The sequence below is a fragment of the Gobio gobio genome (assembly GCF_949357685.1).
Source record: "Gobio gobio genome assembly, chromosome: 15".
Classification (NCBI taxonomy): domain Eukaryota; kingdom Metazoa; phylum Chordata; class Actinopteri; order Cypriniformes; family Gobionidae; genus Gobio; species Gobio gobio.
Window position 1 is genome coordinate 6,412,519 of NC_137108.1, and position 21,823 is coordinate 6,434,341.

At 43.6% G+C, this 21,823-nt stretch overlaps 1 protein-coding gene across 2 annotated transcripts in view; it reads right to left on the reverse strand.

Moving 5' to 3' along the window:
• Positions 1-21,823, reverse strand: part of wdr26a (WD repeat domain 26a) — a 68,083-nt gene that overhangs the window by 32,466 nt on the left and 13,794 nt on the right. For both annotated transcript variants that reach the window (XM_079836158.1, XM_079836157.1), the window contains exons 2-4: positions 16,552-16,651; positions 12,502-12,558; positions 12,286-12,422 (exon numbers count right to left, since the gene is read on the reverse strand). In XM_079836158.1, coding sequence (XP_079692284.1) covers positions 12,286-12,422; positions 12,502-12,558; positions 16,552-16,651 — 294 coding nt within the window. The remainder of the gene's footprint in view (positions 1-12,285; positions 12,423-12,501; positions 12,559-16,551; positions 16,652-21,823) is intronic.

The window sequence follows — 21,823 nt, forward strand, 5'->3', positions numbered from 1 at the left end:
GTTTAGTTAAATTGTAATGCATTAATTGAGCATTTAAGCATTACATAAACGACAAAACTCACATTTTGACATAATTGTATTTTTGACATTAAAAATACACGAAAGAGAGCTCAATTCACTTTTTTTGTTTTGTTTTTTTAAAAACATCTATATATTTTTTTAATGTTGTATTTCTGTTTTAGTCAGTATATCAGGATAAAGTCGGCTGCACACTGTGCGATTTATAATAGTCCTTCACGATTGGTCCTTGTCAGACTGGACGAACATGATCCCTGCTGTAAGCCATGTCACACTGTAAGATCTCAGTTGTCATTAAAGGATTAGTTCACTTTTAAATAAACTATTGCTGATAATTTTACTCACCCCCATGTCATCCAAGATGTCCATGTCTTTCTTTCTGCAGTCGAAAAGAAATTAAGGTTTTGGATGTTAATTAAGGATGAAAACAGTCCAGGATGATCGTCTCTGAGCTCCGCCATTACTTCCGGGGAGTGAGGTCAAATTAGATCGTGGTCATAGATGTATACGTAGATGCCTCATTAGCGATTGCATGGATCAGTAGAATGAGGCATCTACTATCGATATATCTATAACCATGATCGAATTTGACCTCACTCCCCGGAAGTGATGGCGGAGCTCAGAGACGATCGCGCTCCTCTGTTAAGAGGTAAAATAATAGCATAAATACTGCTGGGTTTCTCGCAGAAACTGGTCGTTTGACTAGATAAGACCCTTATTCATCATCTGGTGTCGTTTAAAGCCCTTTGAAGCTGCACTGAAACTGTCATTTGGACCTTGAACCGTTTGCAGCCCATTGAAGTCCATTATATGGAGGAAACCCCTGGAATGTTTTCATCCAAAACCTTAAATTTCTTTTCGACTGCAGAAAGAAAGACATGGACATCTTGGATGACATGGGGGTGAGTAAATTATCAGCAATAGTTTATTTAAAAGTGAACTAATCCTTTAATAGTCAAGGCACGCTAAAATGGACACACGCAAGAAAACTTGTCTGGAGTTTTCTATCATCAATCAATGACGTGTTCGGTGACAGTGAGCTGCATCACACGCGGGATTGAAATGGTGGCTACAAAGAAATCTCAAGTGCTCATTTTGGTCATAGTTTGTCTTGAAAAACGAAGATAATTTGACGGTTGTCGTAGGAGAAGTCACACTGCAGGATTGTGCGCCAAATCTTCTGACACTGCCAGAATTTCGTCCGAGGTCAAATTTGATCGCAGCGGTCATTAATCGGCTGTCTGTGAACGTGTCAAACTTTAGCGTCAGATTTTAGCCTAGGATCAGAGGAATCTTTTAGGATTTGCTAAATTTTCTCAGAAGGCCAAACCGGTGCAGCTGGCCTATACCTATACTAGACATCACGGATGCGACATCGCATAAAACTGTATATCGTGCAGCCCTAATCGGAAGATTCGGGAGAATTCCTGGTGGGCCGCTGATAACGCAGTGACACTACTAGGTAGAATGAAGGAAAGTTTAGAATAACAAATGGGGTGATCACTTTTTGATATAAGTGCAATATTTCCAATACAAATAAATAAAATAAAAAATGAAATCTCTCTTCCTTGCTGCCTAGTTTGCATATAAACACGCGCCGGCCCTGGTCATCACCATTACCAACAGATTTTACATCTAAAACATGACATATTTCCAAGAGAAACAGGACAACAGTAGGGCGGGGCTTGATTTTAGAGAGGCGGAGCAACTTATTTTGATTACATGTTGACTTAAAAATTACGTGGACACCTACTTTACATGTAAAATGCAAAACATAAACTACAAATATTTATCAGACATTTAAGATATGTTTGTAGAAGAGCCTGCACAATGATATGAATGAAACCAAGGTTTCAGGCCTCTGTGATTTACACGGTGTGTCTCACTTCAGCTGAACCAGCACCTGCACTTGATAAATGTTTCTTTTAAGAAACAGACCAGCTGGCGGCACACCCCTATTAAAGATAACCCAATGAATGCTTATTGGCTGAGCAAAGTTGTAAACAGACTGTATAAGAACGAGATGTTCTGCAAGGCATTTCAGCTTTGTTGTCTCCACCATTAAAGTCAAAGTTCTGGCATCTGCATCTTGGCAATTTTACCATTGCCCAATTCTTTAAAGGGCTCTTAAAGGGGACCTATTCTGACCTTTCATAACGTCTTGATTTTGTTTTTGGGCTCTACTAGAACAGGTTCACGCTTGAATGTTCAAAAAACTAAATTTTCACATATTTTACATTACTGCAGCCCCTCTTTCCCAGTCTGTCAGTAAAGCTTGTCAGTTAGCCAACTATGGTCGCAAGTTCTGTTGTTACCAGCACACATCAACGAGTCTGTGTTTCCCAAAGTCAATGTTCCAACCAAGCGGCAACCTCCCCCAGTTTCTCTTGAAGCCAATACGGAAGTGACTTAAACTGCAGTTCATCGACTGGCCACTAGAGACAGACTCCAGAAGGAGCAGAATCTCACTGAGGCTCATGTTAAAATGCCCAACTTTACAGCAGAAGAACACATGTTTACAGTCTGGTGCAAATTGTGGTTTTGGTCTATACGGCTAATTTTGCCCTTCATGACAACTGTGAGGGGGGTGAATTATTCTATAACTCATTCATTTACATCATATAAAGCCTTAAAGTTCTGCATAATTAAGGGCGTGGCCAGGTGGATTGCCGTTTGTCTGCTGTCTGTAATGCTGCGTTCACACCAAACGCGAATAGAGCGTCAAAATCGCGTCTACCGCGCCTAGTTTGACGCTTGAACATTTCGAATCTTATGCAGGGCCTCTCATCAAGTCACTTTACCAAGTGACAGCAGCGAGCAGGCTCCTGATTGGTTAACGCGGCGCGAATTGACGCCAAAGTTCAGATTTTTCAACTCGGGCGTCAGACGCGAATTCCCTTCAAACGCGTGAATGCACAAAAAGCACCACTTTGCGCATAACGCGTGTATCGCGCAAGACGCTCAACACGTGTCCAATTTGCATTATTCGCGCGAACTGGGGCCAGTTGCATAAACTAAGCCATTATGTTAAGACAGTGTCTTAAGATCTAGTATGAGCCACTAGCAGTTAGGCAAGTGGCATTCAGTCTTACTTTTCGCATCAAATTAGGCCAGTCTATGTTTTTATGTAACTGATTAAAAAAAAAATATGAACAGTCTTCAAGACATTTTTTTTTGTCTAACTTGTAAGACTAGTCTTAACGGTTTATGCAACCGGCCCTGGACGCACAAATGAGGCGGAACCGCATCCATCGCGCCGCGCGAAACGCGTCTATTGCGCCGCAGGACCTCCAGATGCGTGTCAACGCGCCTTTCCATTGACTTAACATGGAGATCACTCGCGCCAAATGCTCTATTCGCGTTAGGTGTGAACGCAGCATTAGTCATCGCGTCACCTCAGCTCCGCCCACGTCCCGCCTCTTTGCCAATTTTCTGTTATCCAGGAGTGACGCGCGATGACACGCTGACAAGATGGCAACGGCCAGCTCCATCCTACTTTACGCTTCAAAACGGCTCTTCAGAATCCTATGGGTGAAGTCACGGACACTATAGAGACAGAGCGACACGCGTCATAATCCGAAGACCACGCCCACCGGGGGGGGGAAACAATCGAACGCTCACCATTGACTTTGCATTGCGTGAAGCGGCATCCTTGTCATTTCGGACTTATAACAAAAAACAGAACAATGTCTAAAAGCGGATATGTGACAAAGTGTACAGCAAACAAGCTAAACAAAACCCAGAAGCAAAAACCCAGATGTTTTCATAAGCTGTTGACCCAAAAAACGAGCGTTTAAGGACAAAAAAGTTGATACAGGCCAATGAGACAGAGCGCGAAACGTCATATTACACTGAGAACTACACCCACTACAGGGGAACGTTATCAGCGAAAGGAAATATAATATATAAAACTGACATTTGGATATTTGACTTAACAGTGACAACATATTTACTGCACACACAGGCATACTGAGTGTCAAGATCCCAAAATGTACCCATTCTTCCTGCTGAAGCGTCACGCTTTACTGCCTTTATCCACTTTTGTCTCCTTAAACTCTCGTTTTTTGGGGTCGACAGCTTATAAAAACGTATCTCAGTGTTTTTTAGCTTGTTTGCTGTACACTTTGTCACATATCAGCTTTTAGACATTGTTCAGTTTTTTTTTTATAAGTCCGAAATGACAAGGATGCAGCCTCACGCAATGCAAAGTCAATGGAGAGCGTTGGATTGTTTTCCCCCCCGGTGTGGGCGTGGCCTAAATACGTCTCTATGGTATGGTCTATGGTTCCAACGAACATTCACAAACCGCATCACAAAGTTGTGTGGTTGCAACGACAGCTCTCGACCTGTGGTTAGAAGCAGAGTTTCTTGTTTGCATGACATGTGGACTTAAAGGTGCACTATGTAAATGTTTTCCAATAAAATATCCAAAAACCACTAGGCCAGTGTTATATATTTTGTTCAGTTGAGTACTTACAATATTCCAAATGTTTCCAACTATTTGTATATCATGAGAAATCGCAATTTTACCCAAGGAACCGGGACGTGTGAGGGCGTGGCCTGTCGATTACATTATATCTGTGTTCCCCTCGGTTTCCGGTTTTATTTTGGAGAAACGCTTCACTCTCACTGCAGTGTGAACAAGTGTCATAGCAGCCGCTGAGAGAACGCACAGAGTAACGTCATGACATCATCAACACACTCAGATGTATCTAATATGATAAACAGAGCTGTGTTACCTCATACTCATGACCGGAAAAGCGGAAGTGGTGCCGGCGACTGTGGCATAATAAAAGTCCCGCTGCTCGCGAGGTGTGTGTCGCGTTCATCTCATTAACAATCGCTCCAGTGCTTCCTCAGCTTCACCACACTCTGTCCTGCTCTGCTTCAGACTACAGTAACGTTAATAATCGCATCCATGAACATGATTTCTGCCCGAGTCCTGTCCCGATTCTTTTCCACCGGCTGTGAGGTGAAGACCACATGTCCCAAGATTCTGCGCTCAAACGTGGCGTCATCAAACTACGCTTTTGTTTTGAATAGGCGACCTCTAGCGGATGGAAAAGCTACATAGTGCAGCTTTAATAAATCCTTATCTTGAGCAAAGCTGACATTCAGTGAAATGTATATCTTATATTTCTAATATATACAAATGTCATTTACATCTTTTAAGTTTGTCAAGAGATTAAAAGCACAGTTTTTGAAGAGTGTGCATGTGCGTGTATGTAAGAACGGGCCTATGATTGAATCTGGAAATAAAGCAAATTAACTGAGAAAAATAATAATTAGTCCTCAGGTGCATGTCCGTTATTTATAGCAAAAAAAATCTAGCTTTAACTAGATCTCAAACGGATTAATTAAATGTTATTACGCCACCACCTGTGTGACATCATTAACCAACGTAACCAAATTTGGGAAAAGTTTGGGCAAACAGTCATGACTAGCTTCAACGATGCATCGTATTATGGTAGTTAATAGGGCTGGGTATTGACACAAATTTCACGATTCGATTTTTTTAATAATAATAATAAAAGTAATAATAAATACTATTCGATTTCCATTCACAAGCTTTCGATACGATTTCGATTCGATTCAATATCGATTATTGTGGATATATATCAGATACAGTACATGGCAAATTTTTAAATTTTAAAAATAATTCTTAACTAATGCTGTAAACTATACCTATATTGAAGGTTAACCTTAACTGATTTAAATACAAACATGAATTACACTCAAGGATGGTTTTTTTATATTAATAAAAGTAGTAATACTAACTTTACAAATACATAATCATATTTCTACTCCAATTTGTTTTTTTGAAATGAACATTTACATGGTGGCAATCATAAAAACTTGACTTATTCAAATTTATTCAATTTAACATGGATTTATTCAAACATGCATTAATATTGAAGAACATTAAAAATTATAATGAATAACCTATGTAATGTGGTGCATATATTTTCTAGCTGACTAATGAGTTTATGGACACAGTTTTTTTTACCTGTTTTTTCTGGGGTAAATGTGACGTTACGTGACATTATTCACAAGATGTTCTCTTTCATAGGTTCACTCGACGCTGCGTCACTTTAATGACGTAATGGGACGCCCTCTGGGTGTGCCGATTGTCTGAAGCCCTTATAGAATCACGCCAATTGATTGGCTGATGGCGCGCACGTCGCCCCACCTGACGTAGTCACCTATATTAGCGCTCGCGCGCGCCATCTGCTCCTCAGATTTCTCTGCCTTCACGAAGCGGCCATTTCATGCCCTTCGGTTATCGATTTTTCTGGCCCAAAAACAGTCGATATTTACCTCAGCACTTCAGCGACCGCGGATTGTGGAACTTTGTTCTCCTTGTGGTGAAGTGCTATGGAATTCCGACGTTGCCCACCGCCGTGCACTCGCTTCATCGCGATCGACGATCCCCACAGTAAGTGTGTTAAATGTCTGGGATTTCCACACGCACGCGACGCGGTTCAGGGGTTCTCTAACTGTAAATACTGCGATAACCTCCTTCTCAAAACCCTCCGCTCGAGGCTCGCGGTTTTTGAGAGGGAGTCATCCGTTTTTCCCCGTCGCGCTCCCGAGGCCGCGCAGGCCTCTCTTGGATCCGCGACCTGGGGTTCGGATGTAGAGCTCGAGGATGTGGAGTGCGAGCAGACGGGCCTCGCCCTTTCTCTCCCTCTCTCCCCCGAGCATGTGCGCGGGACTCCGCCTGTGGAATACTCGCACGATTATCTCTGTCCCAGCCCGGAGGCACGCGATGCGGTTTCCTTCGGACTGGAGGATGTCATTTTCACTGCAGCATCCGACTCCGAGGATTTCGGTGCTGCAAATACTGACGACGCTCTCCCGCCAAGCGGCCAGGAAGCGCGGCCATCAGCGGCGTATGACGAGCTCGTGGATGTACTCGCGCGCGCTACACAGAAGCTCGCGATCGAGTGGCCGGATGAACCCCGCGAAGCTCAATCTTCTCGGTTGGATGAGAGATTCCTCAGCGGCCCTAATTCTAGGCCTCCGCGGAGGAAGCTACCATTTTTCAGTGATCTACACAGTGAGATTTCTAGATCCTGGAAGCAGCCGTTCTCAGCCCGCCTAACTAACGCGGCAGCCGCTGATTTCACTAACCTCGTGGGTTTTGAGGAACAGGGCTATTCCGCTATTCCCGCGGTTGAGGACACGCTGGCCACTCACCTCGCGCCATCTTCAGCTCCCTCATGGAAGTCCCGCCCCCTTCTTCCCACTAAGCCGTGCAGGACCACTTCTGCCCTGATTGGAAAATCCTACATGGCGGCTGGTCAGGCTGGCATGGCCCTTCATACTATGGCCATTCTCCAGGCATATCAGGCGGATGTACTGAAGGAAATGGACGAGGGCACCGGTTTGACGCCGGAAGCTGTAAAGGAGCTTCGTAAAGCCACGGATTTGGCGTTACGAGCAACTAAACACACAGCTCGCGCTGTAGGGCGCTCTATGGCGGGCGCGGTGGCGGCGGAGCGCCACTTATGGCTTAATCTCACTGAGATTCGCGATAAGGAGAAAGTTTTCCTTATGGACGCTCCGATTTCCCAGTCCGGATTGTTTGGGGAGGCGGTTAACACTGTGGTTGAGAAGTTTAGATCTGCAAAATCCCAGTCTGCCGCTCTTAAGCAGTTCATGCCGAGGAGAGCGAGGGACGCTCCTTCCCCCTCCCCCTCTCAGTCCAGAGATCGCCCCTCTTTCAAAAGAGAGTTTACCGCCCGGAGGAGCGACCAGAGTTATCCTCCACCCACCACGGTCTGGGGAGCTCGCGGTCGTCCATTTCCCCGTCAACGTCCTCACAAACGCATCGACCCAAAGCGGCCCAGCAAACCTTCTGCTTCGGCCACTTCGAGTCGCTCCTGACCCTCCGGTCAGAAAAAGGGGAGCTGCAGTTCACGACCGGGGCTGGGTCAGACCGCGCAAGCGTTTCTGCCCGCCCCCCACCAGCTCTCCCTATCCAGCTCTGTCATTTCCGCCGCCCAGCGCGCTTCGGAATACAGAACCGAATATATCCTCGCCTTTTCCGGCGCTGGAGGAAGGAGACGCTCTCTGCTTTCTCCCCTCACGTCTGATTGGCTCACCATCCGCCCCAGCCTTCCACTGCCTACTCCGCGCCAGGACGCCACGTGCTCTCCTCTGCGGATGGCCACACCCCCCTCAGAGGTCCAGCTCGACACCCCAACTCAGGTATGTCCACCGCACCTCATCATACCTCCCACTTTGTCAAATTTCCTCCTCGAGTGGAAACTTTTGCCAGGGATATCATCCTGGGTCCTCCGCACGATTCAGTCAGGCTACACGCTTCAGTTCTGTCGCAACCCTCCTCGCTTCGACGGGGTCGCTCAGACGGTAGTAAACAGCGCCTCTCAGGCTTCTGTGCTACAACAAGAGCTCTCTTCTCTCCTCCTAAAGGGGGCAATAGAGGAAGTTCCGGCAACAGAGGAGAAATGTGGCTTCTTCAGCCGTTATTTCCTTGTTCCGAAGAAAGACGGCGGTCTGCGTCCCATCCTGGACCTCCGCCGCCTGAACTTCGCCCTCTACAAAGGGAAGTTCAAGATGCTAACGCTAAAGACTATCTTGTCTCAGATACGTGCGGAGGACTGGTTTGTCACTATAGACCTGAGAGATGCTTACTTCCATATTCAGGTTGTCAGACGACACAGGAAGTTTCTCAGGTTCGCCTTCAAAGGGAAGGCTTATCAATACAAAGTCCTTCCCTTCGGCCTTGCCCTGGCACCAAGGACGTTCACGAAGTGTATGGATGCTGCTCTGGCCCCGCTGAGGCTCCAGGGCATCCGTATTCTCAATTACCTGGACGACTGGCTCATTTTGGCCCACTCCAGGGAGTTAGCCTGTCATCACAGAGATGTCGTTCTTCGACACGTTCAATCTCTTGGCTTGAGAGTGAACACAGACAAGAGCGTTCTTACTCCGGCTCAGCAGACCACCTTCTTAGGTGTTCGTCTGGACTCCGTTCCGATGCAGGCCCGTTTGGCCCCTGCTCGGATTTCCAGTATCACAACATGCTTGGTCCGCTTCAGGCTAGGCCATCATGTTTCTGTGGGTACGTGTCGCAGGCTCCTGGGTCTCATGGCCGCAGCTTCCCCGGTGCTTCCCCTGGGACTGCTCCATATGAGGCCCTTCCTCTGGTGGATGAAACGCTCAGGGGCTCGGTCAACAGGATCGGCCCTTCGCCTATTGAAGGTGTCACGCGGCTGCTTTCGTGCCCTATCAATGTGGCGGGACCCTCTTTTTCTTCAGAAAGGGGTCAAGATGGGGGCTGTTTTCCGTCGCCAAATGGTTACGACGGACGCCTCTCTTACCGGCTGGGGTGCGGTATTCGAGGGCAGACCAGCTATGGGGATCTGGGAGGGGGAAGTTCTCTCCTGGCACATAAATTGCCTGGAGTTGAGAGCGGTATCCCTGGCCCTTCAGCATTTTCTCCCCTCACTCAGGGGGCATCATGTCATTGTCAGGACCGACAATATGGCAGTGGTGTCTCACGTAAATCGCCAGGGAGGATCACGGTCGCGCACCCTGGACAGGCATGCGCGCCGACTCCTCCTGTGGTCTCAGGACAAGTTTTTGTCCCTGAGAGCAGTCCATGTACCCGGAGTCTTGAACCTCGCTGCAGATTATCTGTCGAGACAGAAGCTCCGGTCAGGGGAATGGATGCTGAACCCTCAAACTGTGTCACAGATTTGGGAGATGTTCGGGAAAGCGGAAGTGGACCTCTTTGCCTCGAAGGAGTCGTCCCAGTGTCGGCTCTGGTTTTCTCTGAGCTCTCCGGCCCCGTTGGGGATAGATGCGTTCGCGCATCCATGGCCCAATCTGAAACTCTATGCGTTCCCGCCCATCAAACTGATTCCGGCGGTTCTGTACAGAGTAAGGGAGAGTGGGGCCAGCCTCCTGCTGGTGGCTCCACACTGGCCATCCCAGACTTGGTTCTCGGAGATGGTTCTCCTCCTGGACTCCTCCCCATGGGAGATACCGGTCAGGAAGGACCTTTTGACACAACTTCAGGGCAGGATTTGGCACCCTCACCCGGAGATTTGGAAGTTGTGGGTATGGCCCATCAAGGGCCAACGATACGAAACGCTGGTCTTTCTGCAGACGTTCAGGAGATCATTGCTAATGCGAGAGCCCCCTCCACAAGGAAGCTCTATTCCTCCAAGTGGAGGGTCTTTGAGTCGTGGTGCTCGACTCATGCAGCGGATCCAGTTAACTGCCCGGTTGGTTCAGTTCTGGAGTTCCTGCAGGAGAAATTTGCTGCTGGAGCAGCGGCCACCACCCTTCGGGTCTATGTCGCAGCTATAGCTGCCGGTAGGGAGTCGGACGAAATCCCGCTAGGCAAGCATAGACTGGTTTCATCTTTCATGCGAGGGGTTAGGCGCCTGAGACCGGCACGCTCCCCTGGTATTCCCTCTTGGGACCTCTCCGTGGTCCTTGAAGGGCTAACTTTGGCTCCATTTGAGCCTTTGGAGTCAGCTCCTGAGCGAATTCTGACTCTCAAAGTTGCTCTTTTGTTAGCTCTATCTTCTTTGAAACGAGTGGGCGATCTACAGGCTCTCTCTGTTAGTGGGACCTGTATGGATTTTGCCCCTGGCTTAGTCAAGGTTACCTTAAGACCTAGGCCAGGTTATGTGCCCAAAGTTTTGTCCACGTCATTTCGCTCTCAGGTTATTACTCTTCACTCCTTTCACCCCCCTCCGTTTGACTCGGAGGAAGACGAGAAACTTCATTTGCTCTGCCCAGTTCGAGCGTTGAAGTGTTATGTTGACCGTTCAGACAGCTGGAGGAAATCTAACCAGCTGTTGGTATGCTTCGGTGCTGGCCGCCGCGGGCTTGCCGCTTCGAAGCAAAGGGTTTCCCATTGGGTGACAGAGGCTATTTCCTTAGCTTATGAGGTGCGTGGTTTACCTTCACCTCTTGATATTAGAGCGCATTCTACCAGAGGTGTGGCTTCCTCTCAAGCACTTTTTAGAGGGGCTCTTTTGGAAGACATTTGTGTGGCGGCAGGTTGGTCCTCTCCGCACACTTTTGTGAGATTCTATAGTTTGGATCTCGACATGGCTCCGGGTTCGCATGTCCTGTCTGCTTAACCTAGTCATGTAGGTTATCTGGTGTTCTTTGAGCCAGATACGGCAGCGCTTTAGCTTGGCGTGTTTGGTATATCGTTCCCATTACGTCATTAAAGTGACGCAGCGTCGAGTGAACCTATGAAAGAGAACGTCTCAGGTTACTTGCGTAACCTATGTTCTCTGAGTAGGGAACGAGACGCTGCGTACGCTGCCAAGCTCTTTGCACTGCCGACAGGCTTTCCTTTTCGGCAGAGAAATCTGAGGAGCAGATGGCGCGCGCGAGCGCTAATATAGGTGACTACGTCAGGTGGGGCGACGTGCGCGCCATCAGCCAATCAATTGGCGTGATTCTATAAGGGCTTCAGACAATCGGCACACCCAGAGGGCGTCCCATTACGTCATTAAAGTGACGCAGCGTCTCGTTCCCTACTCAGAGAACATAGGTTACGCAAGTAACCTGAGACGTTTTATTGAGGTTTTCAATGGGCATATATGCGGCTGAAACGGGTAGCCTATAGTGCATCCCTCATTTTTCAACATTAACATTTTAATATATATATATATAACAAATGTTTTTTGAGGAGGTGGGGTAGTGCACTATAGGCCCCTGTGCCGCGCCGCCTAAGCTTTTGTCCTTAATGGCATTTTGTCCCTTACATTACTTGTACTTTTATACTTTAAGTAGTTTTAAAAAAAAAACAGTACTTTTACACTTTTACTTGGGTAAAAATCAACTTCTACCGAAGTCCTTTGAAACCCTAGTATCTATACTTCTACCTGAGTAATGAAGGTGAATACTTTTGACACTTCTGTTTAAATGAGGAATATTGTGACGTGTTCATTCCCGGAAGAAAACTCAAGACTACAAATGGAGGCATTTCAGGGAGTTCAGAAACACTGACACTGATATGGAGAAGAACTCCCGCTGGAGGGACTTTGAGCCCTTTGAGAGCTTTTCATGCTCAAACAGCAAAATTACACACTTACAGAAAGCCTAACAGGTCCTCTTTAAAAGCATGAAATTAAAGTAAAGATGGCAGCACACAGGCAGGATTTCTTTCTCTCATTATAGGAGAACTAAATATGCTATTTAAAAAAAACGAATGAGGAAATGACATTGTTGTTCTAATGCCCCTAAAATAGGACTGAAGTGTGATACCCGCTGAGGATGTGGATTCGTTCTGTGTTGTACTTCAGGGGCGTGAGCTCGGCTCGGAGCACCTGCAGGGCTTCCAGAACCTTCCCGTCCTCCAGATACTCCAAATACTTCTGCTGCAGGAGCAAGAACTTCATCCGCTGAACAACACAGGAGAACAACGATCAGAACACTCATAACACTGACGCTGGAGATGTTTAGAGGACTTTGGACTCTTACCACCACAGCGCTTGGCGAATGCATCAGTGCTTTCAGTTCATTGAGGTCACTCTCAGCCTGTTAGAAAAAAACAAAACAGACACATTCACAGTATTCACAAGTTGACCAACCCTTATCTGTTGCTTGTTTGGTTTGTGTTGACCCATATGACCATTACATACACCAAAAGGACAAAGATTAGAAACTAAGTATTGAGGGGAGTCATTCACTGTTTAAATCAAACTGACTCCACTAAATTATTCTGTAACATTTTACTTAAAGCCTGTATGTACAGTATAAGCCGTATAAAAGGTATTCATAACGTACATAATAATGCATCATATCTTTTCATAAGTGTAACTAAAATTAAAGGGATGCCATGGTTCACCCAAAAATGAAAATTAGACCATGATTTACGCCCCCTCAAGCCATCCAAGGTGTATCTGACATTCTTCTTTCAGACGAACACAATCTGAGTTACAGAGAGGAAAATAAGTATTTGAACACCCTGCTATTTTGCAAGTTCTCCCACTTAGAAATCATGGAGGGGTCTGAAATTGTCATCGTAGGTGCATGTCCACTGTGAGAGACATAATCTAAAAAAAAAAATCCAGAAATCACAATGTATGATTTTTTAACTATTTATTTGTATGATACAGCTGCAAATAAGTATTTAAACACCTGTCTATCAGCTAGAATTCTGACCCTCAAAGACCTCTTAGTCTGCCTTTAAAATGTCCACCTCCACTACATTTATTATCCTAAATTAGATGCACCTGTTTGAGGTCGTTAGCTGCATAAAGACACCTGTCCACCCCATATAATCAGTAAGAATCCAACTACTAACATGGCCAAGACCAAAGAGCTGTCCAAAGACACTAGAGACAAAATTGTACACCTCCAGAGTATCTGCAGGTTTCACCAAGTCAAATTTAAGACTTTTTAAGACCTTTTCAAGACCATTATGAATTAAATTTAAGATCAATATCACGCAATTTTAACAAAAAAAAAAAACGTACAAAAGGAAATGCAGAATCACAAAATTACTTGCAAAGCAAATTAATTTATTCAAATTGAACAAAGTATTAGTAAACTTGCACTTCCACATAGCTCAATCCCACCAGGATTAATACACAAACACACTACCGGTCAAAAGTTTGAGAACGGTAAGATTTTTAAAAGTTTTACAGAAGTCTCTTCTGCTCACCAATGCTGCATTTATGTTATTAAAAATACAAAAAAGCTGTAATATTGTGACAGTTGTGTTTTGACTGTTCTCATATGTGAATATATAGTTCCTCTGATCAAAGCTGCATTTATCATCATTACTCCACTCTTCAGTGTCACATGATCCTTCATTAATCATTCTCATTTGAGGATCTGATGATCAACAAACATTTATGATTATTATTAGTGTTGAACACAGTTGGGTAAAACATTTTTTTAGGATTCTTTGATGGATAGAAAGTTCTAAAGAACAGCATTTATCTGAAATAGAAAGTTTAAAAAATAGATTTCTGAAGGATTATGTGACTCTAAAGTCTGGAGTAATGATGCTGAAAATTCAGCTTTGAATCACGGAAATAAATTGCTTTTTAAAATATATATTGAAATATAATATAGTTATTTTAAATTGTAAAAAAAAAAAAAAATCACAATAATACTGTTTTTGCTGTATTTTGGATCAAATAAATGCAGCCTTGGTAAGCCTTGGTATTATATTGGGTTGCTTTCACTTTAAGAACTGCAGTAATGAGCCCAGATTCGGTACACTAGCGCGAGCGCTGACAGGCGGCAAACGTGTGCACAGAAACCGGCATCGAGTCTGACATCGGTCCGTGTGTCAGTAGCGAATGAATTCGGGGTTTAAATCACTTTTTAAACTCTTTTTTTAGTGCTATCGGGCATATCATACTTTTATTTGGTCATTATGCGAGATGGCAGGTAAGAAAGTTTCGCCTTTGCTTTCACGATCGCGGAACTGGAAGAACTGAAGCTGAACAATAAAATCTGTTTGATGTGTCTGTGGTACAAATACAATCCGAAAGAGAGTAGCGCCAATAACACGAAAGCTGATTGGCTGCTATATAAGATGCATGTTGGTCTCTCACTAGCGAAAAAACGAACTAACAACAACCTATGACAACAACACACACACACACACAAACACACACACACACACACACTCTCTCTCTCTCTCTAAAACGCTGCGGGAGCATTTCAATGAGCAAGAGGTAGCGTTACATGGACGTAGGAAAATTAAGACCCATTTAAAATTATTTAAGACCTAGAACTCAATACTTCAGTGAATTTAAGGCCTTAAAATTTTGATTTTGAATTTAAAGACATTTAAGACTTTTTAAGATCCCGCGGGTACCCTGACCTCCACAAGGCTGGAAAGGGCTACGGGGAAATTGCCAAGCAGCTTGGTGAAAAAAGGTCCACTGTTGGAGCAATCATTAGAAAATGGAAGAAGCTAAACATGACTGTCAATCTCCCTCGGACTGGGGCTCCATGCAAGATCTCACCTCGTGGGGTCTCAATGATCCCAAGAAAGGTGAGAAATCAGCCGGAGCTGGTCAATGACCTGAAAAGAGCTGGGACCACAGTTTCCAAGGTTACTGTTGGTAATACACTAAGACGTCATGGTTTGAAATCATGCATGGCACGGAAGGCTCCCCTGCTTAAACCAGCACATATCCAGGCCCGTCTTAAGTTTGCCAATGACCATTTGGATGATCCAGAGGAGTCATGGGAGAAAGTCATGTGGTCAGATGAGACCAAAATAGAACTTTTTGGTCATAATTCCACTAAACATATTTGGAGGAAGAAGAATGACGAGTACCATCCCAAGAACACCATCCCTACTGTGAAGCATGGGGGTGGCAGCATCATGCTGTGGGGGTGTTTTTCTGCATGGGACAGGGCGACTGCACTGTATTAAGGAGAAGATGACCGTGGCCATGTATTGCGAGATTTTGGGGAACAACCTCCTTCCCTCAGTTAGAGCATTGAAGATGGGTCGAGGCTGGGTCTTCCAACATGACAATGACCCGAAGCACAAAGCCAGGATAACCAAGGAGTGGCTCTGTAAGAAGCATATCAAGGTTCTGGCGTGGCCTAGCCAGTCTCCAGACCTAAACCCAATAGAGAATCTTTTGAGGGAGCTCAAACTCCGTGTTTCTCAGCGACAGGCCAGAAACCTGATTGATCTGAGAAGATCTGTGTGGAGGAGTGGGACAAAATCCCTCCTGCAGTGCAAACCTGCTGAAAAACTACAGGAAACGTTTGACCTCTGTAATTGCAAACAAAGGCTACTGTACCAAATATTAACATTGATTTTCTCAGGTGTTCAAATACTTATTTGCAGCTGTATCATACAAATAAATTGTTACAAAATCATACATTGTGATTTCTGGATTTTTTTTTTAGATTATGTCTCTGACAGTGGACATGCACCTACGATGACAATTTCAGACCTCTCCATGATTTCTAAGTGGGAGAACTTGCAAAATAGCAGGGTGTTCAAATACTTATTTTGAAGTGAAGTTGTGCTTTTCTCCAGTTCGTTGTTGAAATATAATAATTTATACACAGTGTCTGTCATTTTCATGACAGGTTTATTTAACATGCATGAAATAATCAAGACATCACTAACAGGTTCAGTAGAATATAATGAATATAACGGCTAATATAGAGCATATATTTAGTGAAAGAGTTGATTTCTCTAGTGAATTAAATTCTGTGACACTGAATGACTGCCTGAGGTAAATGTGATGCTAGACATTGTTTAGTTTAGTTTGTTTTGTATTTATTTGTGGCCTATTTATATATTTAAGTATACTTTAAACTTTTAATAAATTGTTCCATTTTAAAACCGTCACCATTTTTAAAGTATTGGTTTGGTACCGGTCTCGTAAAAAACCCAAATGATACCCAACCCTAAAGATCAGTCGTAACAACCAAATTCCATTCATAATCGTTAGGTGTGTCCCCGGCTTAAGGCAATTCTCCATGACTTACTACAATTTCAATAACTACAATTTCTAGACAGGCCATGTGAAGACTCACCTTTTCCCACTCTCCCTCCATCACATGATTCCGGAACTTGGTGGCTGCAGGATGCTCCAGTCTACAGCCGGATTCCTGCATCAACAGGTCCACAGTTTGACTGAAAAATGACAAAAAGAAATATGTTAATTAATAATGTGAAGTGGATTCATATTCCTTTCACATAAGGATTAGGATTAGAGATCACACACACACACACACTTGTCTTTCCATAGACATAATGGTTTTATACTGTATAAACTGTACATTCTATTCCCCAACACTATCCCTAACCCTAAACCTACCCATCACACACACACACACACACACACACACACACACACACACACACTCTCCTAGTTCCAATCTCCTAGCAACAAGGAGTCAGTGTTTGATTCATGAAAACAATAATTAACATATAAACTCCAGAATGTGTCATTTCCTAGAAAGGAACACCTCCCCCACTCAATTCACTATAAATCGTGTGGAGCACCAATTCATCTGGTTTTCTACAGCAGAAGAGAGCAAATGGAGGACACACTCCTAATAATGACTATGCTAGGCATGATCCATTACTGCAACAAGCCATTTTACTTTGCTTTTACCTTGACAATATGAACTAGTCAACTAATACACTGGATACGAACTAAGCTCTAGTTGATATTGAAGAAAAATGCAATAACTGAAGGGCTGGGCGATATGGCTGAAAACTGTATCACGATAAAAGTGTTTCATATCGGTCGATATCGGTAATTATTGATATTTTTATGATCTATTTAAAATAAGGACCAGGAGAATTTTTTTTTAACATTTAACATTTTTTATTTTAAACGTAACCTTCCTCTGATTATAATCCCCTCAGTTATAAAGGCAGAAATGTCAACACAACCATGGAAACACTCAAATAATTAAAATATAAACAAGTCTAAAATCACACTTAACAATTATCTCTTAACATTAAGGTGCAGCGCCTCCGTTATTTTTTTTGCGATTGTTACCGTTTAGATGCTTTGTGATAAGGCACTGATGCAGAGTAACATTACCTGTCCATGTACTTTCAAAGGCTGAATCCGAAATCACCCCCTATACCCTTGAATAGGGCACTATTTGAGAGGGCAGCCATTTGTAGTGTCCGAAACCATTTTATTGAACGCATTTTTTATTGATATCGATTAAGTGTCTATCGCAATACATTTCGTTATCGTTTTATCGCCCAGCCCTAAATAACGCTTTTAATAATGTGATATCAATACGATAATGACCACTGACACCATCATGACAGAACAAAAACACCACTGACACCATCATGACAGAACAAAAACACCACTGACACCATCATGACAGAACAAAAACACCACTGACACCATCATGACAGAACAAAAACACCACTGACACCATCATGACGGAACAAAAACACCACTGACACCATCATGACAGAACAAAAACACCACTGACACCATCATGACAGAACAAAAACACCACTGACACCATCATAACAGAACAAAAACACCACTGACACCATCATAACAGAACAAAAACACCACAGACAACAACATCATGACAGAACAAAAACACCACAGACAACATCATGACAGAACAAAAACACCACTGACACCATCATGACAGAACAAAAACACCACTGACAACATCATGACAGAACAAAAACACCACAGACAACATCATGACAGAACAAAAACACCACAGACAACATCATGACAGAACAAAAACACCACTGACACCATCATGACAGAACAAAAACACCACAGACAACATCATGACAGAACAAAAACACCACTGACACCATCATGACAGAACAAAAACACCACTGACAACATCATGACAAAACAAAAACACCACAGACAACATCATGACAGAACAAAAACACCACTGACACCATCATGACAGAACAAAAACACCACAGACAACAACATCATGACAGAACAAAAACACCACAGACAACATCATGACAGAACAAAAACACCACTGACACCATCATGACAGAACAAAAACACCACTGACAACATCATGACAGAACAAAAACACCACAGACAACATCATGACAGAACAAAAACACCACAGACAACATCATGACAGAACAAAAACACCACTGACACCATCATGACAGAACAAAAACACCACAGACAACATCATGACAGAACAAAAACACCACTGACACCATCATGACAGAACAAAAACACCACTGACAACATCATGACAAAACAAAAACACCACAGACAACATCATGACAGAACAAAAACACCACTGACACCATCATAACAGAACAAAAACACCACAGACAACAACATCATGACAGAACAAAAACACCACAGACAACATCATGACAGAACAAAAACACCACTGACACCATCATGACAGAACAAAAACACCACTGACAACATCATGACAGAACAAAAACACCACAGACAACATCATGACAGAACAAAAACACCACAGACAACATCATGACAGAACAAAAACACCACTGACACCATCATGACAGAACAAAAACACCACAGACAACAACATCATGACAGAACAAAAACACCACAGACAACATCATGACAGAACAAAAACACCACTGACACCATCATGACAGAACAAAAACACCACTGACAACATCATGACAGAACAAAAACACCACAGACAACATCATGACAGAACAAAAACACCACAGACAACATCATGACAGAACAAAAACACCACTGACACCATCATGACAGAACAAAAACACCACAGACAACATCATGACAGAACAAAAACACCACTGACACCATCATGACAGAACAAAAACACCACTGACAACATCATGACAAAACAAAAACACCACAGACAACATCATGACAGAACAAAAACACCACTGACACCATCATAACAGAACAAAAACACCACAGACAACAACATCATGACAGAACAAAAACACCACAGACAACATCATGACAGAACAAAAACACCACTGACACCATCATGACAGAACAAAAACACCACTGACAACATCATGACAGAACAAAAACACCACAGACAACATCATGACAGAACAAAAACACCACAGACAACATCATGACAGAACAAAAACACCACTGACACCATCATGACAGAACAAAAACACCACAGACAACATCATGACAGAACAAAAACACCACTGACACCATCATGACAGAACAAAAACACCACTGACAACATCATGACAAAACAAAAACACCACAGACAACATCATGACAGAACAAAAACACCACAGACAACATCATGACAGAACAAAAACACCACTGACACCATCATGACAGAACAAAAACACCACTGACAACATCATGACAGAACAAAAACACCACAGACAACATCATGACAGAACAAAAACACCACTGACACCATCATGACAGAACAAAAACACCACTGACAACATCATGACAAAACAAAAACACCACTGACACCCTCATAACAGAACAAAAACACCACTGACACCATCATAACAGAACAAAAACACCACTGACACCATCATAACAGAACAAAAACACAACTGACATCATCATGACAAAACAAAAACACCACTGACACCCTCATGACAGAACAAAAACACAACTGACACCATCATGACAGAACAAAAACACCACTGACACCATCATGACAGAACAAAAACACCACTGACACCATCATAACAGAACAAAAACACAACTGACATCATCATGACAAAACACCACTGACACCATCATGACAGAACAAAAACACCACTGACACCATCATGACAGAACAAAAACACCACTGACACCATCATGACAGAACAAAAACACCACTGACACCATCATGACAGAACAAAAACACCACAGACACCATCATGACAGAACAAAAACACCACTGACACCATCATGACAGAACAAAAACACCACTGACACCATCATGACAGAACAAAAACACCACTGACACCATCATGACGGAACAAAAACACCACTGACACCCTCATGACAGAACAAAAACACCACAGACACCATCATGACGGAACAAAAACACCACTGACACCATCATGACGGAACAAAAACACCACTGACACCATCATGACGGAACAAAAACACCACTGACACCATCATGACAGAACAAAAACACCACTGACACCATCATGACAGAACAAAAACACCACTGACACCATCATGACAGAACAAAAACACCACTGACACCATCATGACAGAACAAAAACACCACTGACACCATCATGACAGAACAAAAACACCACTGACACCATCATAACAGAACAAAAACACCACTGACACCATCATGACAGAACAAAAACACCACTGACACCATCATGACAGAACAAAAACACCACTGACACCATGACAGAACAAAAACACCACTGACACCATCATGACAGAACAAAAACACCACTGACACCATCATAACAGAACAAAAACACCACTGACACCATCATGACAGAACAAAAACACCACTGACACCATCATGACAGAACAAAAACACCACTGACACCATCATGACAGAACAAAAACACCACTGACACCATCATGACATGACAGAACAAAAACACCACTGACACCATCATGACAGAACAAAAACACCACTGACACCATCATGACAGAACAAAAACACCACTGACACCATCATGACAGAACAAAAACACCACTGACACCATCATGACAGAACAAAAACACCACTGACACCATCATGACAGAACAAAAACACCACTGACACCATCATGACAGAACAAAAACACCACTGACACCATCATGACAGAACAAAAACACCACTGACACCCTCATGACAGAACAAAAACACCACTGACACCATCATGACAGAACCAAAACACCACTGACACCATCATGACACAACAAAAACACCACTGACACCATCATGACAGAACAAAAACACCACTGACACCATCATGACAGAACAAAAACACCACAGACACCATCATGACAGAACAAAAAAACCACTGACACCATCATGACAGAACAAAAACACCACTGACACCATCATGACATGACAGAACAAAAACACCACTGACACCATCATGACAGAACAAAAACACCACTGACACCATCATGACAGAACAAAAACACCACTGACACCATCATGACATGACAGAACAAAAACACCACTGACACCATCATGACAGAACAAAAACACCACTGACACCATCATGACAGAACAAAAACACCACTGACACCATCATGACAGAACAAAAACACCACTGACACCATCATGACAGAACAAAAACACCACTGACACCATCATGACATGACAGAACAAAAACACCACTGACACCATCATGACAGAACAAAAACACCACTGA